Source organism: Neopsephotus bourkii, unplaced genomic scaffold (genome assembly GCF_033783945.1).
Source record: "Neopsephotus bourkii isolate Nb327-2 ecotype Australia unplaced genomic scaffold, CSIRO-AGI_Nbou_v1 NB_1328, whole genome shotgun sequence".
Lineage (NCBI taxonomy): Eukaryota > Metazoa > Chordata > Aves > Psittaciformes > Psittacidae > Neopsephotus > Neopsephotus bourkii.
The window spans coordinates 3362496-3379931 of NW_026901808.1; the positions used below are offsets into that span (position 1 = coordinate 3362496).

Genomic DNA, 17436 nt, shown 5'->3' on the forward strand with positions numbered 1-17436 from the left:
CTGCAGCTGGGTTATCCTCTCAACTGACTTTACAGAAAGTTATGCAGATACAATTTGAGAGGAAGTTTTTTTTAATCTGGTACCAAAATATATTTATCTTGCTCACTTGCAATCACTTTCAGAATATTACAGTTATCTTCTTTTGCTGCTTAGGTATGGCTGAATTATGGTCTTCCAGTTCATAAATGAGATTTTTCCAGCTTTTTCAGTGTTAAAGCAAATACAATACATGGCAACAGCATTCTGCTACTGATTTTGCCCATCAAAAAAGAATTTTCAGGCTTCTGCAAAAGTGATTGTTGACTGGATCACTGTCTAAGGTGTCTGGCATACTTCATGTCTCCAGTTACTTAACTTCTTTTCCTTGTGTTCCCAAACCTAATAAATATATGGAGAATGTCAATAATTTATATACTGCTGAATTTACTGTTAAAATGGATTGTAACTATTTGCTTGAAATTGTAACATTTGGTATTATATGCAGAATATTTGCTCATCTTTTGTTACACAACAACGTAGGTATATGAATATTTTATTTCAACTCTTTCCCTTCAAAGGCTGTGGTTGAAAAATGCCAGCAGATAACGTCTGTTGTCTTTCTTGACTCTCCACATCTTTCTGATACAACTTTTAAAGCCCTTGCTGAATGTAAACTGGTCAAGGTCAGCATTGAAGGTTAGTATAATAATCGACACATTTATTAAGATAATGTATTTCTAAAATTCATCCAGATAATTTGAAATGCGTTTTTCAGTGAGTATTTGAATGAGGCCATTAATGTATGTCAGATGCGTAACTAACTTACATCTTCATATATTTCAACAGGGAATAACCAGATTACTGATTTAAGTTTCAAGTTAATGAGTAAATGCTGTCCATACATCAAGCACATTCATATGGCTGACTGCCAGAGGATTACAGATGCTGGTCTCAAGATGATTTCACCACTGAAGCATATTCTTGTACTGAATGTAGCAAACTGCATAAGGTACTGTATCACATCCAGATTTCTGCAAATGACTGCAAAGGAATTTTAGTAAAGTTAATGATGCTCATAATAAATCCTGTTAACACATCTTTCAGTTTAAAAAATAAAATATTAGAGTATTAATTCATGTATCTTAATATGAAAAAAAACTACAAGTAATTCTTTTTCCTATATTATGTTTTCAAAAACCCATTCATTACTCCAGGTCAAGCAAAAAATTTACTGTAGATATAACATTATTTAATAGCCACATCATATTTTAGTGCTGGAATGTGGCTATGAAGATGAAAATTATAATGAAAGACAATTCCAATACCACAACTCTATTAAAATTTAGATATGTTTTAATTTTGTGACTATCAAAATGATACTTGATAAAGTACTAAAATATAAACAAAACTGCCAATTTTTTTTAATTACCAAAACAACATTGTAAATTGTGTTGTAGAGGAAGGATGTATTTTATGTGAAGACTTCCATTTCAGGTGTGTCATGTATCAGTAGAAAGAAAGATAAATGATAGGGCAGCTGCATGCTTGTTCCCTGTCTGTGGCATGGTGATGGAGTCAGGGGTGGGAAGAAACAGTGCAGGCAAAACCTCCAAACATTTCAAAATCAACAGACCTGTAAGATGTTCTGTTGGTGACAGAACACTGGAACAGGCTGCCCTTCTCTGGAGACATTCAAAACCCACCTGGACACGTTCCTGTGTAACCTTATCTAGGTGTTCCTGCTCCGGCAGGGGGATTGGACTAGATGATCTTTTGAGGTCCCTTCTAATCTCTAACATACTGTGATACTGTGTGATACTGTGATAGTACAAAGAAGCAGAATTGCTGCTTGTCTTAAATTTCTGCTGCATGTAGAGTTTTAGATTCTGCTCTAATGTGTCGCTGAAGTACTTTTTGTGCCTGTTGGTGCTGTGCCTGCATAAAAATCTGGTAACATTGCATGTAGATGCACTGAGAAGTGCTGGAGTAATACCATGACATCATGGTGGTTGTTCAGCTGGGCAGATGTGACAGCTGCCTGCATTTTCTGGTTTAACATTTAGAAGGCTGGATTTTCCAGCCTGTTAGCCAAATCTTAGGCTGTGAGTGTGTTTGCACGTGTCTACTGTCTCTACTGCTAAAGAATTCCTGAATTACCTTAACAAAATGTTTTATTTAGTTGTAAAGCTATTGTAAAACTCTGTATTCCTATTACTCCTTTTGCAGATGTTTATGAAAGTTTCAGCATTCACAAAATGTAACTGTAACACATCTAAACTTGTGTGGTGGGGCAGATGCTCACCAAAGCCACTCTATCACTCCCCTTCTCAACAGGGTAGAGAAAATGCAACAGAAGGCTTGTGGGTTGAGATAAGGGCAGGGAGAGATTACTCACCAGTGACTGTCATGGGCAAAACAGATGTGACTTGTGAAAATTAATTTATCACCAGTCAAATCAGAGTAGGATAATGAGAAATAAAAGAAAGTCTTAAAGCGCCTTCCTCCCACCTCTCCCTTCTTCCTGGGCTCAATTTTACTCCTAAATTCTCTTTGTTCTCCCCACCAGCAGTGCAGAGGGACAGGGAATGGGGGTTGTGGTCTCTTCATCACACATCACCTCTATCCCTCCTTCTTCCTCAGGGGAGGACTCCTCACACTCTTCCCCTGCTCCAGCATTGGGTCTCTCACACAAGAGACAGTTCTCCATGGACTTCTCCAATGCAAGGCTTTCCTATGGGCTGCAGTTCTTCACAAACTTGTCCAGAACGGGTCCCTTCCACTGGAGAAACTTAGCATGTGTATTCACAGCACAGTTATTTAGAAAGTTATAATGTGGCTATTTCAGCCCTCAAGCCCAGCATGGGTCCAGAATATCTTTTTTCTTTTTTTTTTTTTTAAAATATATAATTGACTGTATTGCCAGGCTGTGCATTCCTTATGGACTTTATACAAATTAACTATTCTGGAGCTATATTTCTTAAGTTTATCTCGAATGAAAACCAACTGCACTGTGGGATGACGCCAAAACTACCACAGTGGTTGAATTAATGCAGTGATTAACACTTTGCGAATTACACCTTCATCTGTAGCTTGTTGTCACACAGTGAGGCTCTGTTCAGGTTATCATTTTATGAGGAGTGCTATTCTTTACCCATATGCTTCTGGGACTTTGGGATTTGCCACGATTCTTTGTATTGCAACAAACTGTGCAAGCCAAAATATGATTCTGTCCTACGGAATTCTGGGATCAATTTTTTATTCATCAGGGAACAGAGAAGAAAAACTGGGAATGCATTGAGAAGCTAAGTGTACAGCAATGTTAAACATTCCAGAGATATGAACTGAATTGAAACGCCCAAATTATCATCAGCTCTCCAACCCTCTCAACTTGGCTGACAGATTTTCTATGTACTTAATTTTTATAACCTTTGTGTATATTGTAAGTTAGCTTACAATTAGTGAGTTATGCAACTGCATGTGAAACTCAGGTTAATTTTTCACTTATGTGGACGAAACAGCTAATACATGCACACTTACACTACCTATGACTTTGCTTCTGTGCTAGAGACATATTTTCCTTTAAATTAATTCAGTTCCTTAAAATAACAAAGGTATTAATACAAATATTACTCTGAAATGTTTAAACAGATTCCAAACTCTGTCTTTTGGAGTGCTGTCATATCTGAGTATTGAAAATAATGGAAGTTCTCATAATCTCATGTTTGAGATATTTTTTCATATCTCAAATACACTTTTTTCTCAGTAAGTTCTGGTTTTCAGCAGTTCCAAAGAGCAATTAATCAAGCAATTAATTATTCTGACTCTTTTGGGGGTTCAAAAGTCTGTTTAAAGAATACCATTATTAAGTTCTGCTTATCTGCATTTTAAGTTGCTGGATGCGGCTTGTATATCGACTTGTATGAAGTAGAAAAAATACATGTTACAAATATTGTCTACATTTCTCTTTTAGCATCAGTGATGAAGGTGTAGTACCATTTGTACAAGGTTCTTCAGGAGCTAAGCTAAGAGAGCTGAATTTGACTAACTGTATTCATGTCACTGATGCTTCTGTCACAGAAATAGCACAAAGGTAACATCGTCCACTACAATATTTTTCTAGTGCAATAGAATCGGAGTACATTTCTAATGTTCCTAATATGCAGTATATTTCTAATGTTTCTAAAGTTCTTAGTATGTTAATAAATGGATAAAATTATACAGCCAATTGTATATAAAAAATGTACTAGATAAATGATTAATCCATTTTGGCATCTCTTAAAAATGATCCATTATATAAAGGGGAATAGATCAATATAAATATGGAAACCCAATAAGACTTAATTTTAGGGGTGGAAAAAAAGTGCTTAAATGATAGTTAACAATGACACAACTGTATTAAAAGATTAGTATGTGTATGTCGTATTTTGTAAATTCAAAAAATACTCATGTCTGCAGAAACAAAAAGCTCTCTGTTGCTGCACCTCTTCAGTTCCAGTTCCTCAGAAAGAGCATTGGTATTGGCAATCAAAAGATCATTTTTAAATCTCTAGAGAAGACAGGAGTCAGTCACTCCACTCCTTTCTAGATCTCTCAGTAGGCCCCATTTGTTTTCATTACATACTTGTGAATAATCATAGCATGTTTGCTGGTTAGCCAGCTCCTTGATTTCCATATTTTGATTTAATTTTGTTGCTGTTCACAGTATCATAGAATCATAGAATTGTTAGGGTTGGAAAGGACCTTCAGATCAACAAGTTCCAACCCCCCTGCCATGGGCAGGGACACCTCAAACTAAACCATGCCACCCAAGGCTCTGTCCAACCTGGCCTTGAACACCACCAGGGATGGAGCATTCACAAATTCCCTGAGCAACCCATTCCAGTGCCTCACCACCCTAGCAGGAAAAAACTTCTTCCTTATATCCAATCTAAACTTCCCCTGTTTAAGTTTGAACCCATAACCCCTTGTCCTGTCACTACAGTGCCTGATGAAGAGTCCCTCCCCAGCATCTGTATAGCACCCCTTCAGATACTGGAAGGCTGCTATGAGGTCTCCACGCAGCCTTCTCTTCTCCAGGCTGAACAGCCCCAACTTTCTCAGCCTGTCTTCATACGGGAGGTGCTCCAGTCCCCTGATCGTCCTCATGGCCTCCTCTGGACTTGTTCCAACAGTTCCATGTCCTTTTCATGTTAAGGACACCAGAACTGCACACAGTACTCCAAGTGAGGTCTCACGAGAGCAGAGTAGAGTGGCAGGATCACCTCCTTGGACCTGCTGGTCACGCTCCTTTTGATGCAGCCCAGGATACATTTGGCTTTCTGGGCTGCAAGCACACATAGAATCATAGAATAGTTAGGGTTGGAAAGGATCTTAAGATCATCTAGTTCCAACCCCCCTGCCATGGGCAGGGACACCTCACACTAAACCATCCCACCCAAGGCTTCGTCCAACCTGGCCTTGTTTGAAACATTATTGCATTAATTGTGGAGTCCTTAGAAGTGCCTATAAAAGTTAGGTGTAAAAACTTCAGAGTGTTATTTTCATAGGTCCCCTGAAAAAAACTTAGCAATGGTTATTACAAAAATGAACTTGCTATGCTATATTGCTGTAACAAAAGCAGAAAGCTGACACTTGTGTTTCTTTATTTTAGATGTCATGAATTGACCTACCTGAACCTGTGCCACTGTGAAAATGTGACTGATGCTGGAATTGAAGCCTTGGGAAATATGTTATCACTGATATCCCTTGATATCTCTGGAACCAGAATCTCTGATATGGTATATGTATGATTAAAGAATGAAGAATGTGTTTACTGTTTACCTAAGCTTCCTCAAAAAACAAAGAAGCCATAAAAACCCATTTAAAAACCTGCCTGGATATGAAACAGTGCCATTAAAAAATATGTTAGAAACATGTACAGTACAGTGTTAGCGCAGGTGTAGGCAGTAACAAATAAAAGGTATTTCTTAAGTCAGACAAGTTGGACATTTGAAAAAGAGAAACTGCCAGGAAGTTTGGCTGCTATGAAGCTAATCTGAAAAGAATGTTTATTAAGCAGATATGGTTTTGCTCCAGGATGATTGGGCTTGAGAAAAACTAGGGAAAAACTATTTTTAACATTTAAATTTGTAAAAATTGTGTTTTCCATTAACTAGATTTTATGGTGCAAACTCAGGCATGTTGGCTCTAGCTGAGGCACTGCTCTACACTGTGTTCTAGAAAATAATTGCTAGTGAAAGAATTACTAACAAGGTATCTTCAATGTGTCAAGTTGAAAACACTCTGGAAAGCAAAACAGTGAGTGTGGGAGCCAGGTTAAGCATCACAGACCTCCACATCAGATGTTCTTGGCAGGTCCTGGCTTGTGTGCAGAGTTCGAGCCAGTTCTGCGCTTTCCTTTACTTTTGGGGCAAACACTTCACTGAACACAGAAACGCAGGAGAAATCTCATGGAGAAAACTTACCATAGGGGCTATTCGCTCAGCCACCATTCTTCAAGCAGATTTCTGACCAAGAACTTAAATTATTTGTCTCCAATAGAGAGTTTGTGCTCTGTGCAAAAGTAATTAAAATGCCTGAAACTTTTAGAGAGGCCTGAAAATAAAAAACAAAATTAAGCTCAGCAAAGAGGGTTGGGAAAACCAAGATCAGAAAAATTATATTTGAATGAAATTTGTGCTGCCTTGAATTACCATGTTTCAATGTAAATGTTTTCTTTCTCCTTGCCTGCCACAGCTAGTCTTCTAAAATGCTGTCTTGCTTCTTACTCTAGTTTTCACAAAGCACAGCTCATGACCTCGGCAATAAGCCAAGCTCTTTTGATTAGACTGCATTTCTGAGGCTTTCGGTTTTCTCTTTCCCACAAGACAGATAAATTAAACCAGAAACTGTCCATTTATCCATTTCTGTAATTTCTGCTCCGATTGCCAGTACTAGCTACAAAACTGTTATGGACTTTGCTGTTTGCTGTGTTTGGGTATAAAACATTCATGAATATATAATAACTACATTTTCTAATCTCAAAACATTAATTTGATAAAAGGAAATCTCGAAGTCTGCTTTGTAAGAAGCTGATATTTGTATTCTTTGAAGTTATATTATGTATTTTACTAGCATACAAAGTTGTATTAAGATTTCTTTCAATTTAGACTTAGTAAGTATTGCTTTAAAAATGTAGCACAATGTTTTGTGTGCAGTAATTGGCACCATTACTCTGTGCTGATGAAGAATGGTAAGGCTGATACGCTTTCCTGCAGCCTGTGCAGTAGATCTCTGTTGCTTTTGTTGTCTTGCTATTTAGTGTGAAAAATGTAGAATGTACAGCATAGATTTGCACTACACGAGAGAATTTCCCTTTCTGTTTTATTTTCAAATGACAGCAAAATCATTCAGCCCATCAAGGCAGAGCAGAATTTACTACAGTAAGTTACGACAGACCTAATCAAAACGGGTTTTTCCACTGTTGGTAGTGGAGGCATCATTTGGTGCCAAATAAGTGAATGTTCCTGTTGCAAACTTGTATTTCATTCAGGAAATTTGTTGCATTTGGAAGAAATACATTAACTCTTAAAACTGTCCCTGACAAGAGAGCCTTGTTAATATGAAATAAATAAATAAATACCCTGTAGACTCACTGTAATTAAAAACTGTAGTGCTGATAAGAAATACATCAAAGGTATCTCTCATGCTTGGAGAAGTTTTTTATTCTTGTCCTCAGTTTACTCCTCAACAAAAAGACTGGAAATTGAATAAAATTAATCGTTGCATATATTCGCATTTTGGTATGGTGTAGAAAGTTACACATTTTACACGGAAAGAATATGTCTAGGCAAACTTCTAGTCACAAGCTAGAATAAGGCATGTAATTCATCACGTTTAAGTTGTATGTGTGTTTAAGTGTCTTGCTGGATAAGTCAAAGACCATTCATTAACAAAACCCAGTATCATTCAACGAAGAGGATGTCAGCTACATGCATGTGAGATACCAGTAGCATAGTGAAGAAGTCACTGCTCTGTTCTCATTAGGACTTTGACTACATTGCTCTTTCTTTCATAAAATATATAGCATTAAATAAAAGACCCCACAATTGCATTCTAAATATTAATTTATATGCTCAGTTCCTTCATCATTCATTCTTTTACATTTCAGAAAATATTTCCCTCTTTAGTAAAAATTGATTTTTTTAAAAAACAAGTAACACATTTTCAAGTCCAAATAACTTTTTTTTAATAGTGGGAATGATATTGGTTCTCTTTTTATCCTTCCCGAAGTACTAGAAATCGTTTTCTTATTGTTATAAACAACTTACAAGACACTTGGAAATGAAAAGATTTGCAACCTAGTGACAGCATTGAAAAAATCCACAATGATAGAGCAAAGCTCTTGAGTTCTTTGAAAGAACGCCGTTTAAAATCTTTGAGCAAATTCCCTTTATTTCTAGCTAGTCTGCCACCCCTCATTGTTTCCTCTTGCATTTTGGTCTTCTAAACTCCCTGGAATATGGACCACAGTGTTTTAAATTGTGAATATGGTGAACATAGAATCATATAATAGTTAGGGTTGGAAAGGACCTTAAGATCATCCAGTTCCAACGCCCCTGCCATGGTCAGGGACACCTCACACTAAACCATCTCACCCAAGGCTTTGTCCATCCTGGCCTTGAACACTGCCAGGGATGGAGCATTCACAACTTCTCTTGGCAACCTATTCCAGTGCCTCACCACCCTAGCAGGAAAGAACTTCTTCCTTATATCCAATCTAAACTTCCCCTGTTTACGTTTGAACCCATTACCTCTTGTCCTGTCACTGCAGTCCCTAATGAAGAGTCCCTCCCCAGCATCCCTATAGGTCCCCTTCAGATACTGGAAGGCTGCTATGAGGTCTCCACGCAGCCTTCTCTTCTCCAGGCTGAACAGCCCCAACTTTCTCAGCCTGTCTTCATACGGGAGGTGCTCCAGTCCCCTGATCGTCCTCATGGCCTCCTCTGGACTTGTTCCAACAGTTCCATGTCCTTTTTATGTTGAGGACACCAGAACTGCACACAATACTCCAAGCGAGGTCTCACGAGAACAGAATAAAGGGGCAGGATCACCTCCTTGGACCTGCTGGTCACGCTCCTTTTGATGCAGCCCAGGATACAGTTGGCTTTCTGGGCTGCAAGTGCACACTGCTGGTTCATGTTCGTTTTCTCATCGACCAACACCCCCAAGTCATGAATACACAGATAATGCCACAAGTTATTTTAGACATCATTCTGAACTTATTTACGATATATACAAGGAGTTTAAGCTTCCATTGTGGAGCTGGAAACATTAGCATTTAGAACCAAAACCTATTTATCTTTCCTGTAAAAGCAGACTCTGCAGAAATGCTTCCATGAGTTTCCCATACTTCTATAAGCTTTATTTTCACACTGTCCATATTTTTGTTAAAATACTTTGAACTCTTTCTGATGTCTATATGATGCAGCTTTGACAGCTTTGCTCCAATGATGAGAGTCTGGAAGCGTGCAGCTGCTTGGCTTTCTTCTTTCCAACACAAGCTGCTGATGTACATGGTCTGGAGCACTCATCTTGGGACATTAAAAAGAGAAATAAGTATAGAAGTGTCATGACATTTGAAGAAAGTGCCTTAAATCAAACAGGATTTAGACAGAAAAGTGTAGCAAAGAATAATAGAAGGACTTGTTAAAGAGACTTAGTTCACTCCTGAGTTATGTAGAGTATCCAGCAGCAAAAACTGTAGATGCCCTGACACAGACTCAGGGAAGCTTAATATCATTGGTGAATTGTATACAGTGTAATGATGAGAGAGAAAAATAGCCTAAAACCTAAACAGGTAGAATACTTAAACATGTGAAGAACCTCAATACACTTCTGAAATCAAAGATAAAAAGAAAATATGAAGTATATAGAGAAATATTCCTTGCTTTTGCATTTTCTTCTTCAATGACTGGCATACATGAGTTCTCTTGTGATAATCTAAGGCCCAATTCTCACTTCTGGTTGAAAATGCCTCCTCAAGAATTATTTGTGGCATCAAGTCAGCTAATCAGGCATAGGTTTTTTTGTGTGCTGTGTGTGTAGTTACTCGTTGAAGTAAAGTGCTCTTTAAACTGAGGATAACTTCTCATTAGGAACTCTAGAGTAGTGGTTATATAGCTGTATAAACAGCTCAACTTTCTTTTCTTATGTGTTTGTACTTAATGATCTTCAGATCCTGGCTGGTCCTGAAGGCCTGCCTTCAACATAAATATTTACTAATATCTTAATAATAAAAAAAAAACCTAAAAGTGACATTATGGATTTCCAGTTATCTAGAATAATTTCTTCGCACTCTTTGTGGGATTCTGAGTCAACAGTGACTTGACCCATAGCCTGTATTCACATTTTGGTCTACTAGAAAATTAGGCCAGGAATGAGGAAGAGTGTTGTAAAGGTTAAGAAAATAATATTAGCAGGTCTAGCAGATATAACCAGATATAACCAGCAACAGACTGGAAACAAATTAGTTGCATTTGATTTCCAAAGGAAAAGACGTGACAAGTCACACACATTCCCATGGCAGGGAAAAGGAAATGCTGAAGTATATTAAAGTGGGCTTCAAGTTCAGCTGTTAGCACTCCAGTTGCCTTGGGAGGATAGAGAAAGAGATAATTTAGCCTAGAGACTTAGAAACTTAATTCTGCATAAGGACAGGAAATGCACAGAGGATTTTTACAATCAGTGCCAGGTATGCAAACACATTGAGTTCCAATGCAAATGAGTAGGAATTAAAGGTACTTATCAATGATGAAAATTGGTCTCAATGTTTTTATAGGACATTTTGTTACAACAGATGCCCTGTTGTCTGGAGTTAGTGTCAAGAAACATTGGCATCTGTACCCCAGAAGTTATGATCTGGTCCAACTGCAAATGGTGTTAGGTACAGAAAGTCATTTTTATAGCATGCATTATACACAAAGTCATCTAGGGGGATTTCTGCACTGCAATACAAAAATGTTAGTACAGTTCCTGTAAACAGATCTGACCCACCCTTATCTTAGCTCAGGTATTGGAAACAGTATAGCTACATTTGCCGAAGGACTTCACCATTTTCCAGGAGGTTTTTGCTATCTGAAGCTGAGCTGAACTTCATTCTGCCACATGTTTATTGTTATTAGAAAAATGATACTGTATGATAGGAATTACAATCTTCTCTTGTGTTTGATCCATGAAACAGGTTCTGACTGTGGTAATCTGTGCAGAAATCTGAGCATTTTAGAGATTAATCTGAATTATTTAATATTAAATGGCTCAGAAATGGAAGGTAGGAGATACCTCTGAAGAGCTGTCTTCCAAGATTGGAGTCACTTTGAGTTCAACCTGTTGGTTTGGAATATGAACAGGAAGTAGCATCTGTGTATCTTTGGAACATAAAGATACATTACAGATGCTGACCTTTAAGGTTATAGACATGCGAACAAAAATCTCAGGAGCTGAAAATAGTGTAGCACATGGTTATTGTTAGCCAGAGTTGGTACATTCTTTGCAGTCTGCACTTGAAAGGCAGGGACTTGCAGCTTGTGAATATAAATGACAAAGAGTTGTTCTTTGGTATGCCACAGCCACAGACGACTCTAGCAAGCGAAGACTCTCACCACCTGGTACAGTTGATACTAATTTTCTCATCTACAAAAGCCATGGTGGAATAATAATAAGTGATGTCCTGCAATTATTTGTAGGCCTCGTGTAATGAAGTAAACTAAACAGAACAAAAACGAAAAAATTGCTTGGAAAAAAAAGCTCTTGATGAGGAATAAGGAGTTTATTTTAAAGTTGTTTTCTAAATGGAAATAGTAATATACATTCTAAAAGATGAAAGACAAAAAAGTCTTCCCTTTCTCCATGGCAACAGAGATTGATCCAAGATACACATGGTGATTTCTGTATGTTAATTGGGAAATAAGTTTTTGGAGACACTTTTTGGAGAGTGAGTGATCCTAATCTGTATGTTGCACAGTATTTGTTTTGCTAGCATCTATTTCCAGGAGTTCCAATGATAATATGATAACTCTGACCGTATCTTTCAAAAATGTCTGGAGGCTTAGTATGGAAAATAAAAGTCTACAGAAGTAGGTCAGAATCCTGGATGGGGATACTGATATTATTTATCAGGGAATACTACTGTATAACTCAGGAAGTCTGATAAAACTAGTGATAACTGTCTGCTGTGTATATATGCTAAATACAAAAAGAATAGTTAAAAATGTCATATAGATTAGACTTCCAGTGTAGGGCTTGTTTGAAGAGGATTATTCTTGGAAATATAAGAGTTTCATGATTTTTCTATAGGCAGTTCCTAATGACATTCCTTGTCTTCCTTCACTTTTCCCCTCCTCAAATCTGGAATTATTAATGAAATGCCTCAAAGGAGACCTTGATTTTCATTGAAAAAGAAAAGTAGTTGTTCCGTGAATCAGTGTCACTCCAGTCATATAAAGTGATTATAAATTAATTCATAGCAGCATTAGTTGTCACAAATCTTTATAATATTCTTTAGTGTTTCATTACCCACTACATTAATGTGGTGCCACTTTTAAACAAAGAAAAAAGCTAGAAGAAATTATGTCCATAAGGTCTTCTCTGCTGTAAGAAATTCAAGTTCTGACATAAACCCATTTGGGGTTTAAATACATAACTGGCTTTTTGTCTTGCTCTGGTCAACAAGAAATTGGCAGCTGTAGATTTTCGTGGAGCTGTTGAAAGTAACGCTCACCACGTGACTGCATCTGCTGAGGAACATGCAAATGTCTTTGTTTTCAGAAGTAGCCAGGGTTGCAAATCTCTTTCATTGCTCCATTTTGGTTTTATCCAGCCTGGGAGATTTCAGGAATTTGCAAAATCTGGACTCCAGCCGCACTCTTCCAGCATTATCATTGCAGTCCACATCTGGATTCCAGACACTAGTTAGATGAGCTTATTTTTTCAAGATGATATTTCCTCTCTGTGCAGTGCTGTTCACTGCCTAATTGTAGATAACGCATTAGCCATATGGACTAAAGTGATAACTTTGTTTTTCAGTAAAGTTTACTTTATCGGTATGAAGCACAGAGATGTTCTGCTGTGACTATCAAAATACTTTTTACAAAATCAGCATTTAATTCTCAGATTAGAGAGTTTAGGATCAGAACATGGTCCTGTTTCCTGGTGTACGAGCCATAAAAATCATGAAGCATCTTCAGAGCCTTCTGCACTGCTAAAATAGGAATTTACTAGTGTTTTCACCTCCCTGTTGTCTTCAGTTTGGGGGTTGTTCATGTACCTGTGGGTGTGATTGCACCATTTCAAACATTGTCTTGTACCACAGCTGTAGCCATGAAGACCTGACTGTTAAGCAAATCATAAAGGCAGCAATTTTAAGATATTATAATAGCAAATACTGTTTTGTTCTTCCAACAAGAAAAAAATACAAAAAGTTCTTTCAATCCCAAATTTTGGGAGAGATCTGTAAATGTGTTTTCCTTTATGAGAGTCCTGGTCTGTGTCCTGTGGGAGTATTTCACACCATGCTACTTTTTTACTTTTTTTTTATCAGGAGGAAAACCTGATTTTTGCCTTTTCAGTTGAATTAGTTCTGCAAAGAATTCTAAACCCCTGTACATACTTCAAGCAAAAATAGGTTAAACTATAAGCATTCTGCTGAGGACAATGTCTTAAAAGGTGCTGTAATTCCTAGAAGCTTTAATATACAAGCACCATATATTATTGACTATCTTGACATAATTACATATAATTTGCATGTATTGATTTTTAAGATTATCTGTATTTTTTTAGGGTTTGAGGACTCTTGGCTGCCAAGGAAAAATAAAGGAACTTTCTATATCAGAATGCAAAAACATCAGTGATACTGGGATTCAGGTAAAACTTCACCTCTTCTCTTGGTGGCTCCTGGGAGCCTCTCTATTTCTTATAATTAACCGTGTTCAAAATTGATCTTATTTCATCATTCATTCTTCATTACACTGTTCTACACTCTTGCTGTACTTCAATTCATTTCTATTTTTTTCTCATCTCTTCCATGAACTTTAATGCATCTTGAATCCCACTTGACTCTGAAATTCACTCTACAAGAGCCTAAATTTCTAATGAATTGTACTGTGCAAACTGCACTCTAAGTTGCTGGTGCAATTATTTCCTTCTTGCTGTACAAATCTTTCACCAATGTCTATCTATCTAAACCAAACTTTTCCCATCACTGGTTTTCAGGTTTTGCTTTCTGCTTCTTTACTTACTGATTTGTTGAATGCCATATTTAGATGATGCAGCATGCCTCATGCAATGGAATAGTTGAATTACTTTTAGTCTTGAATCTGGGGGTTGATCATGAACCTATAAGTGTGACTGCAGCTTTCAAATGTTGGTTCCTCATGTGCTGCTGATACATTGCTACACACCATTATCTCTTGGTGACACAAAAGTATGTCTCAATTTGTGTCTAACAGCATATTTCTTACTAGCATAAATGGTATGATTGCTGTTATAAAAGAACAAACAAAATATATTTCAATAAGAAATGCATGTACATCTTCTCTAGATTGGATACATGTCTTAGCTATTTTATAGGAAAAATAACACAAATTGCCCTGTGCCATTATTTGAATAAAACCTTTACAGAAGCATCAAATGAGTAATTTAGTCATATCTAATCAAATTAATATCAAACTAATCTGCTAGAAAATGGACTACATGTATTTTAAGCTACTCGTTTGAAATACTTATTCTAAAAACCTCATCATTGTCACAGCACGACTTCCATTGAATCGCACTAAACTTCTTTTTTTTCCATTATTTTTCTTTTTAAAATTACATACAGTGGGTGTGAAATTTAAATATTGGATCTGTGCAATATAAACCCAGATATTGTTCTTAAAATAGAAAGATTAGATTAAACCATGCATTTTTATAATGTTCTGCTCTCATATTTAGCCTATGAGCTTAGAAGTAATTTTTATAAAGTAATCACACAGGAAATAAATTAATTTGTATAAAGGCAACTTTCAGATGGAAGTTGCCACAAAATCAGTTATTTACATGGATGATAGCTTAAAAAGTTACACAGGGAGAAAATGCTCTCTCTTTTGCACAATCAGCAGCTATCACACAGCTGTTAGTACTAATAAAAGATTTGAATTTCATTTTACAATGTTTATGGGTTTTTTAATATTTCTGCTTACTGACTCTTGCTTTTCTTTAATGAGTGTCAACAATGAGACTTGCCCTCCAAGCACTTAGATGATGTACACTATCATAGCAGCAGTGACTACACTTAGATGGCATACTATCATAGCAGCAGTAACTACATGCTAAATTCTGATTTATTAGCACTTATTCTCTTTTGGTAAAATTAGTTATTTGGTGTTACTGTAATTCTGTTTCTGGGTAAAGCATTGCAGTCACACTGGAGAAGATGCAGAGAGGGTAATAGAGATGATCAGAGGCATGGTACAATCTCCATAAAAGGAACAGATAAGTAACCAAGAAACCTGTGGTCTGGTAAGGGGGTGGTTGAGGGAATACACTGTGATCTCTTCAATCACAAATGACATGAAAAGGGTGGAAAGGGGTCACTGTTTGCTGTTTACTTCATACGTAATTTAGTGGACATGTAATGAACCTAATCTGAATATTCAGAATGAAAAAAGTATGGTTTCTAAAATGTATACTTAAACTGTGAAATTCCTTATCCTTATCACAGGTGTTTGAATTTTACCTAAGTCCTTATGGAGATTTGACAAACTCAATATAATTGCATAATTTACTGCTGTGTTTCAGAAGAATATAAGAAATAAACATTAATCAGTAACTTTGCAGTAGAAAAAAGAACCATCCATCTCTTTAGGAGGGAGAAAGGATTCACATCCAAATAAGAGCACTTTTTTCTGTAACTGAGAATTGTTCCTAGTCATATGTAACAAAAATGCTGAAGTCATGATTTTTTGATTGTATGAATTTCATGCCCATAAACAGTTGCAGATCGTGAGGCTGCGGGTACAGGCAATGCCATCACATAATCCCAGGCTTCAACGTCTACATTTTTTCCATTATAAAGCTGCAACATTCATAATTTTATCGCCATATATATAAGAATGAGTCAGTTGTTGCTGTACCACAAGGGATGCATCTGGATTGAATCTTGTTACTCAACATACACATCAGGCCATTAGGATTTGCTTCTTTAGGAATAATTCTGACTTGCCTTCTGTGAATGTTCTGTGTAAAAAGTTCCATGTTTTTAACCAGAACAATGACCAAGTATGTATATCTTGTGTACCTCATGGAAAGTCGGGTAGTGCCAGTGCTAATGCTTTCAGAGCAGAATAATCACTTCTGCATTGTGCTGTGCTTATGGATAAGAAGCTATTTCACTTGTCTTACCGTATGAAGTAAGTTCAAAACAAAGACTATGGAAAAAGGAATGTTTATTCTTTCCTTGTCTGACATATAAATTTAAAGTTTTTGAGGAAGAAAGCAGCAGCAAGGTGTACATGCAGAAGTTACAGAAGCCATGTTGTCATGGATCTAGGGAGGGCAGGAGAAAGAAGAGGTATGAAGTAACTCAAAACAAAATGGCAAGTCCTTTTTTGTAAGTTGAATCTATAAATAACCTTTCATATGTTATGAGGTTATGGAAATTTGTAGAGAGTAACCCCATTGTATGCTGCATGACTTGGTTCTCCTTTGATTATAAAAGAATATTTAAATTATGTGAAAAGAAAATGCATATTAAGAGAGGTTTTCTAACACTATGAAGGTAAGTTGCTGGAAAGTTATAAAATAGCTAAGTAATATAACTGAAAACTGTATAAACAGAAATAATGTGGACTGTACAGCGTTAATTCTGTTATTCGTCCTCAGCCGTTGTAACAGTATGCAAATGCTTATGTGATCACAGATTTTGTAAATAGGATCTTTGCTTATTCATATCTCAGGTAATGCTCACTTAATGAGCAGCAATTCAGCATTTCATATTTCCTTTAATGTTTGTATGTGTCTTCAGGCCTTACTTACACAGAATTACAAGTGTGTAAATAAGTTAGAAAATGATGTTTTTTCCTTCATATGGTATTTGATTCTTTCTAGTCTGAATGTTTTGCAAACATTGTTTATCTTCCCAGCCTCTTCCATTGTTTTCTTTATAGACATAGGATACAGAGATGAAGAAAACAAACAAAGCTCTGTTCCCTTTGATTGCAAATATAATTTTAGTGCTCTTCGAAAAATGATATTGGGTAGACTTAAAGTTAAGAGCAAATTCAGAACGTAACTTTGAAGGGTATTTTAAATATGTCTGTAGGCAAACTATGCCAGTAAAAACAAGATAATCATATCACACAGGCACTGAAATCTTGGCTTCAGCTTGTGTTACATACCCTAGCTGAGTATGTTGTGATTAAGCCATCACATCTGAGGTCTAAT

The 17436-nt window shown here is 36.7% G+C and overlaps 1 protein-coding gene across 5 annotated transcripts in view; it reads left to right on the top strand.

The window, feature by feature from the left end:
• The window catches only part of FBXL13 (F-box and leucine rich repeat protein 13), an 85000-nt gene that overhangs the window by 51705 nt on the left and 15859 nt on the right, over nucleotides 1-17436 (top strand). For all 5 annotated transcript variants that reach the window (XM_061366328.1, XM_061366331.1, XM_061366330.1 and 2 more), the window contains 5 exons: nucleotides 558-675; nucleotides 826-988; nucleotides 3950-4069; nucleotides 5630-5756; nucleotides 13795-13878. In XM_061366328.1, coding sequence (XP_061222312.1) covers nucleotides 558-675; nucleotides 826-988; nucleotides 3950-4069; nucleotides 5630-5756; nucleotides 13795-13878 — 612 coding nt within the window. The remainder of the gene's footprint in view (nucleotides 1-557; nucleotides 676-825; nucleotides 989-3949; nucleotides 4070-5629; nucleotides 5757-13794; nucleotides 13879-17436) is intronic.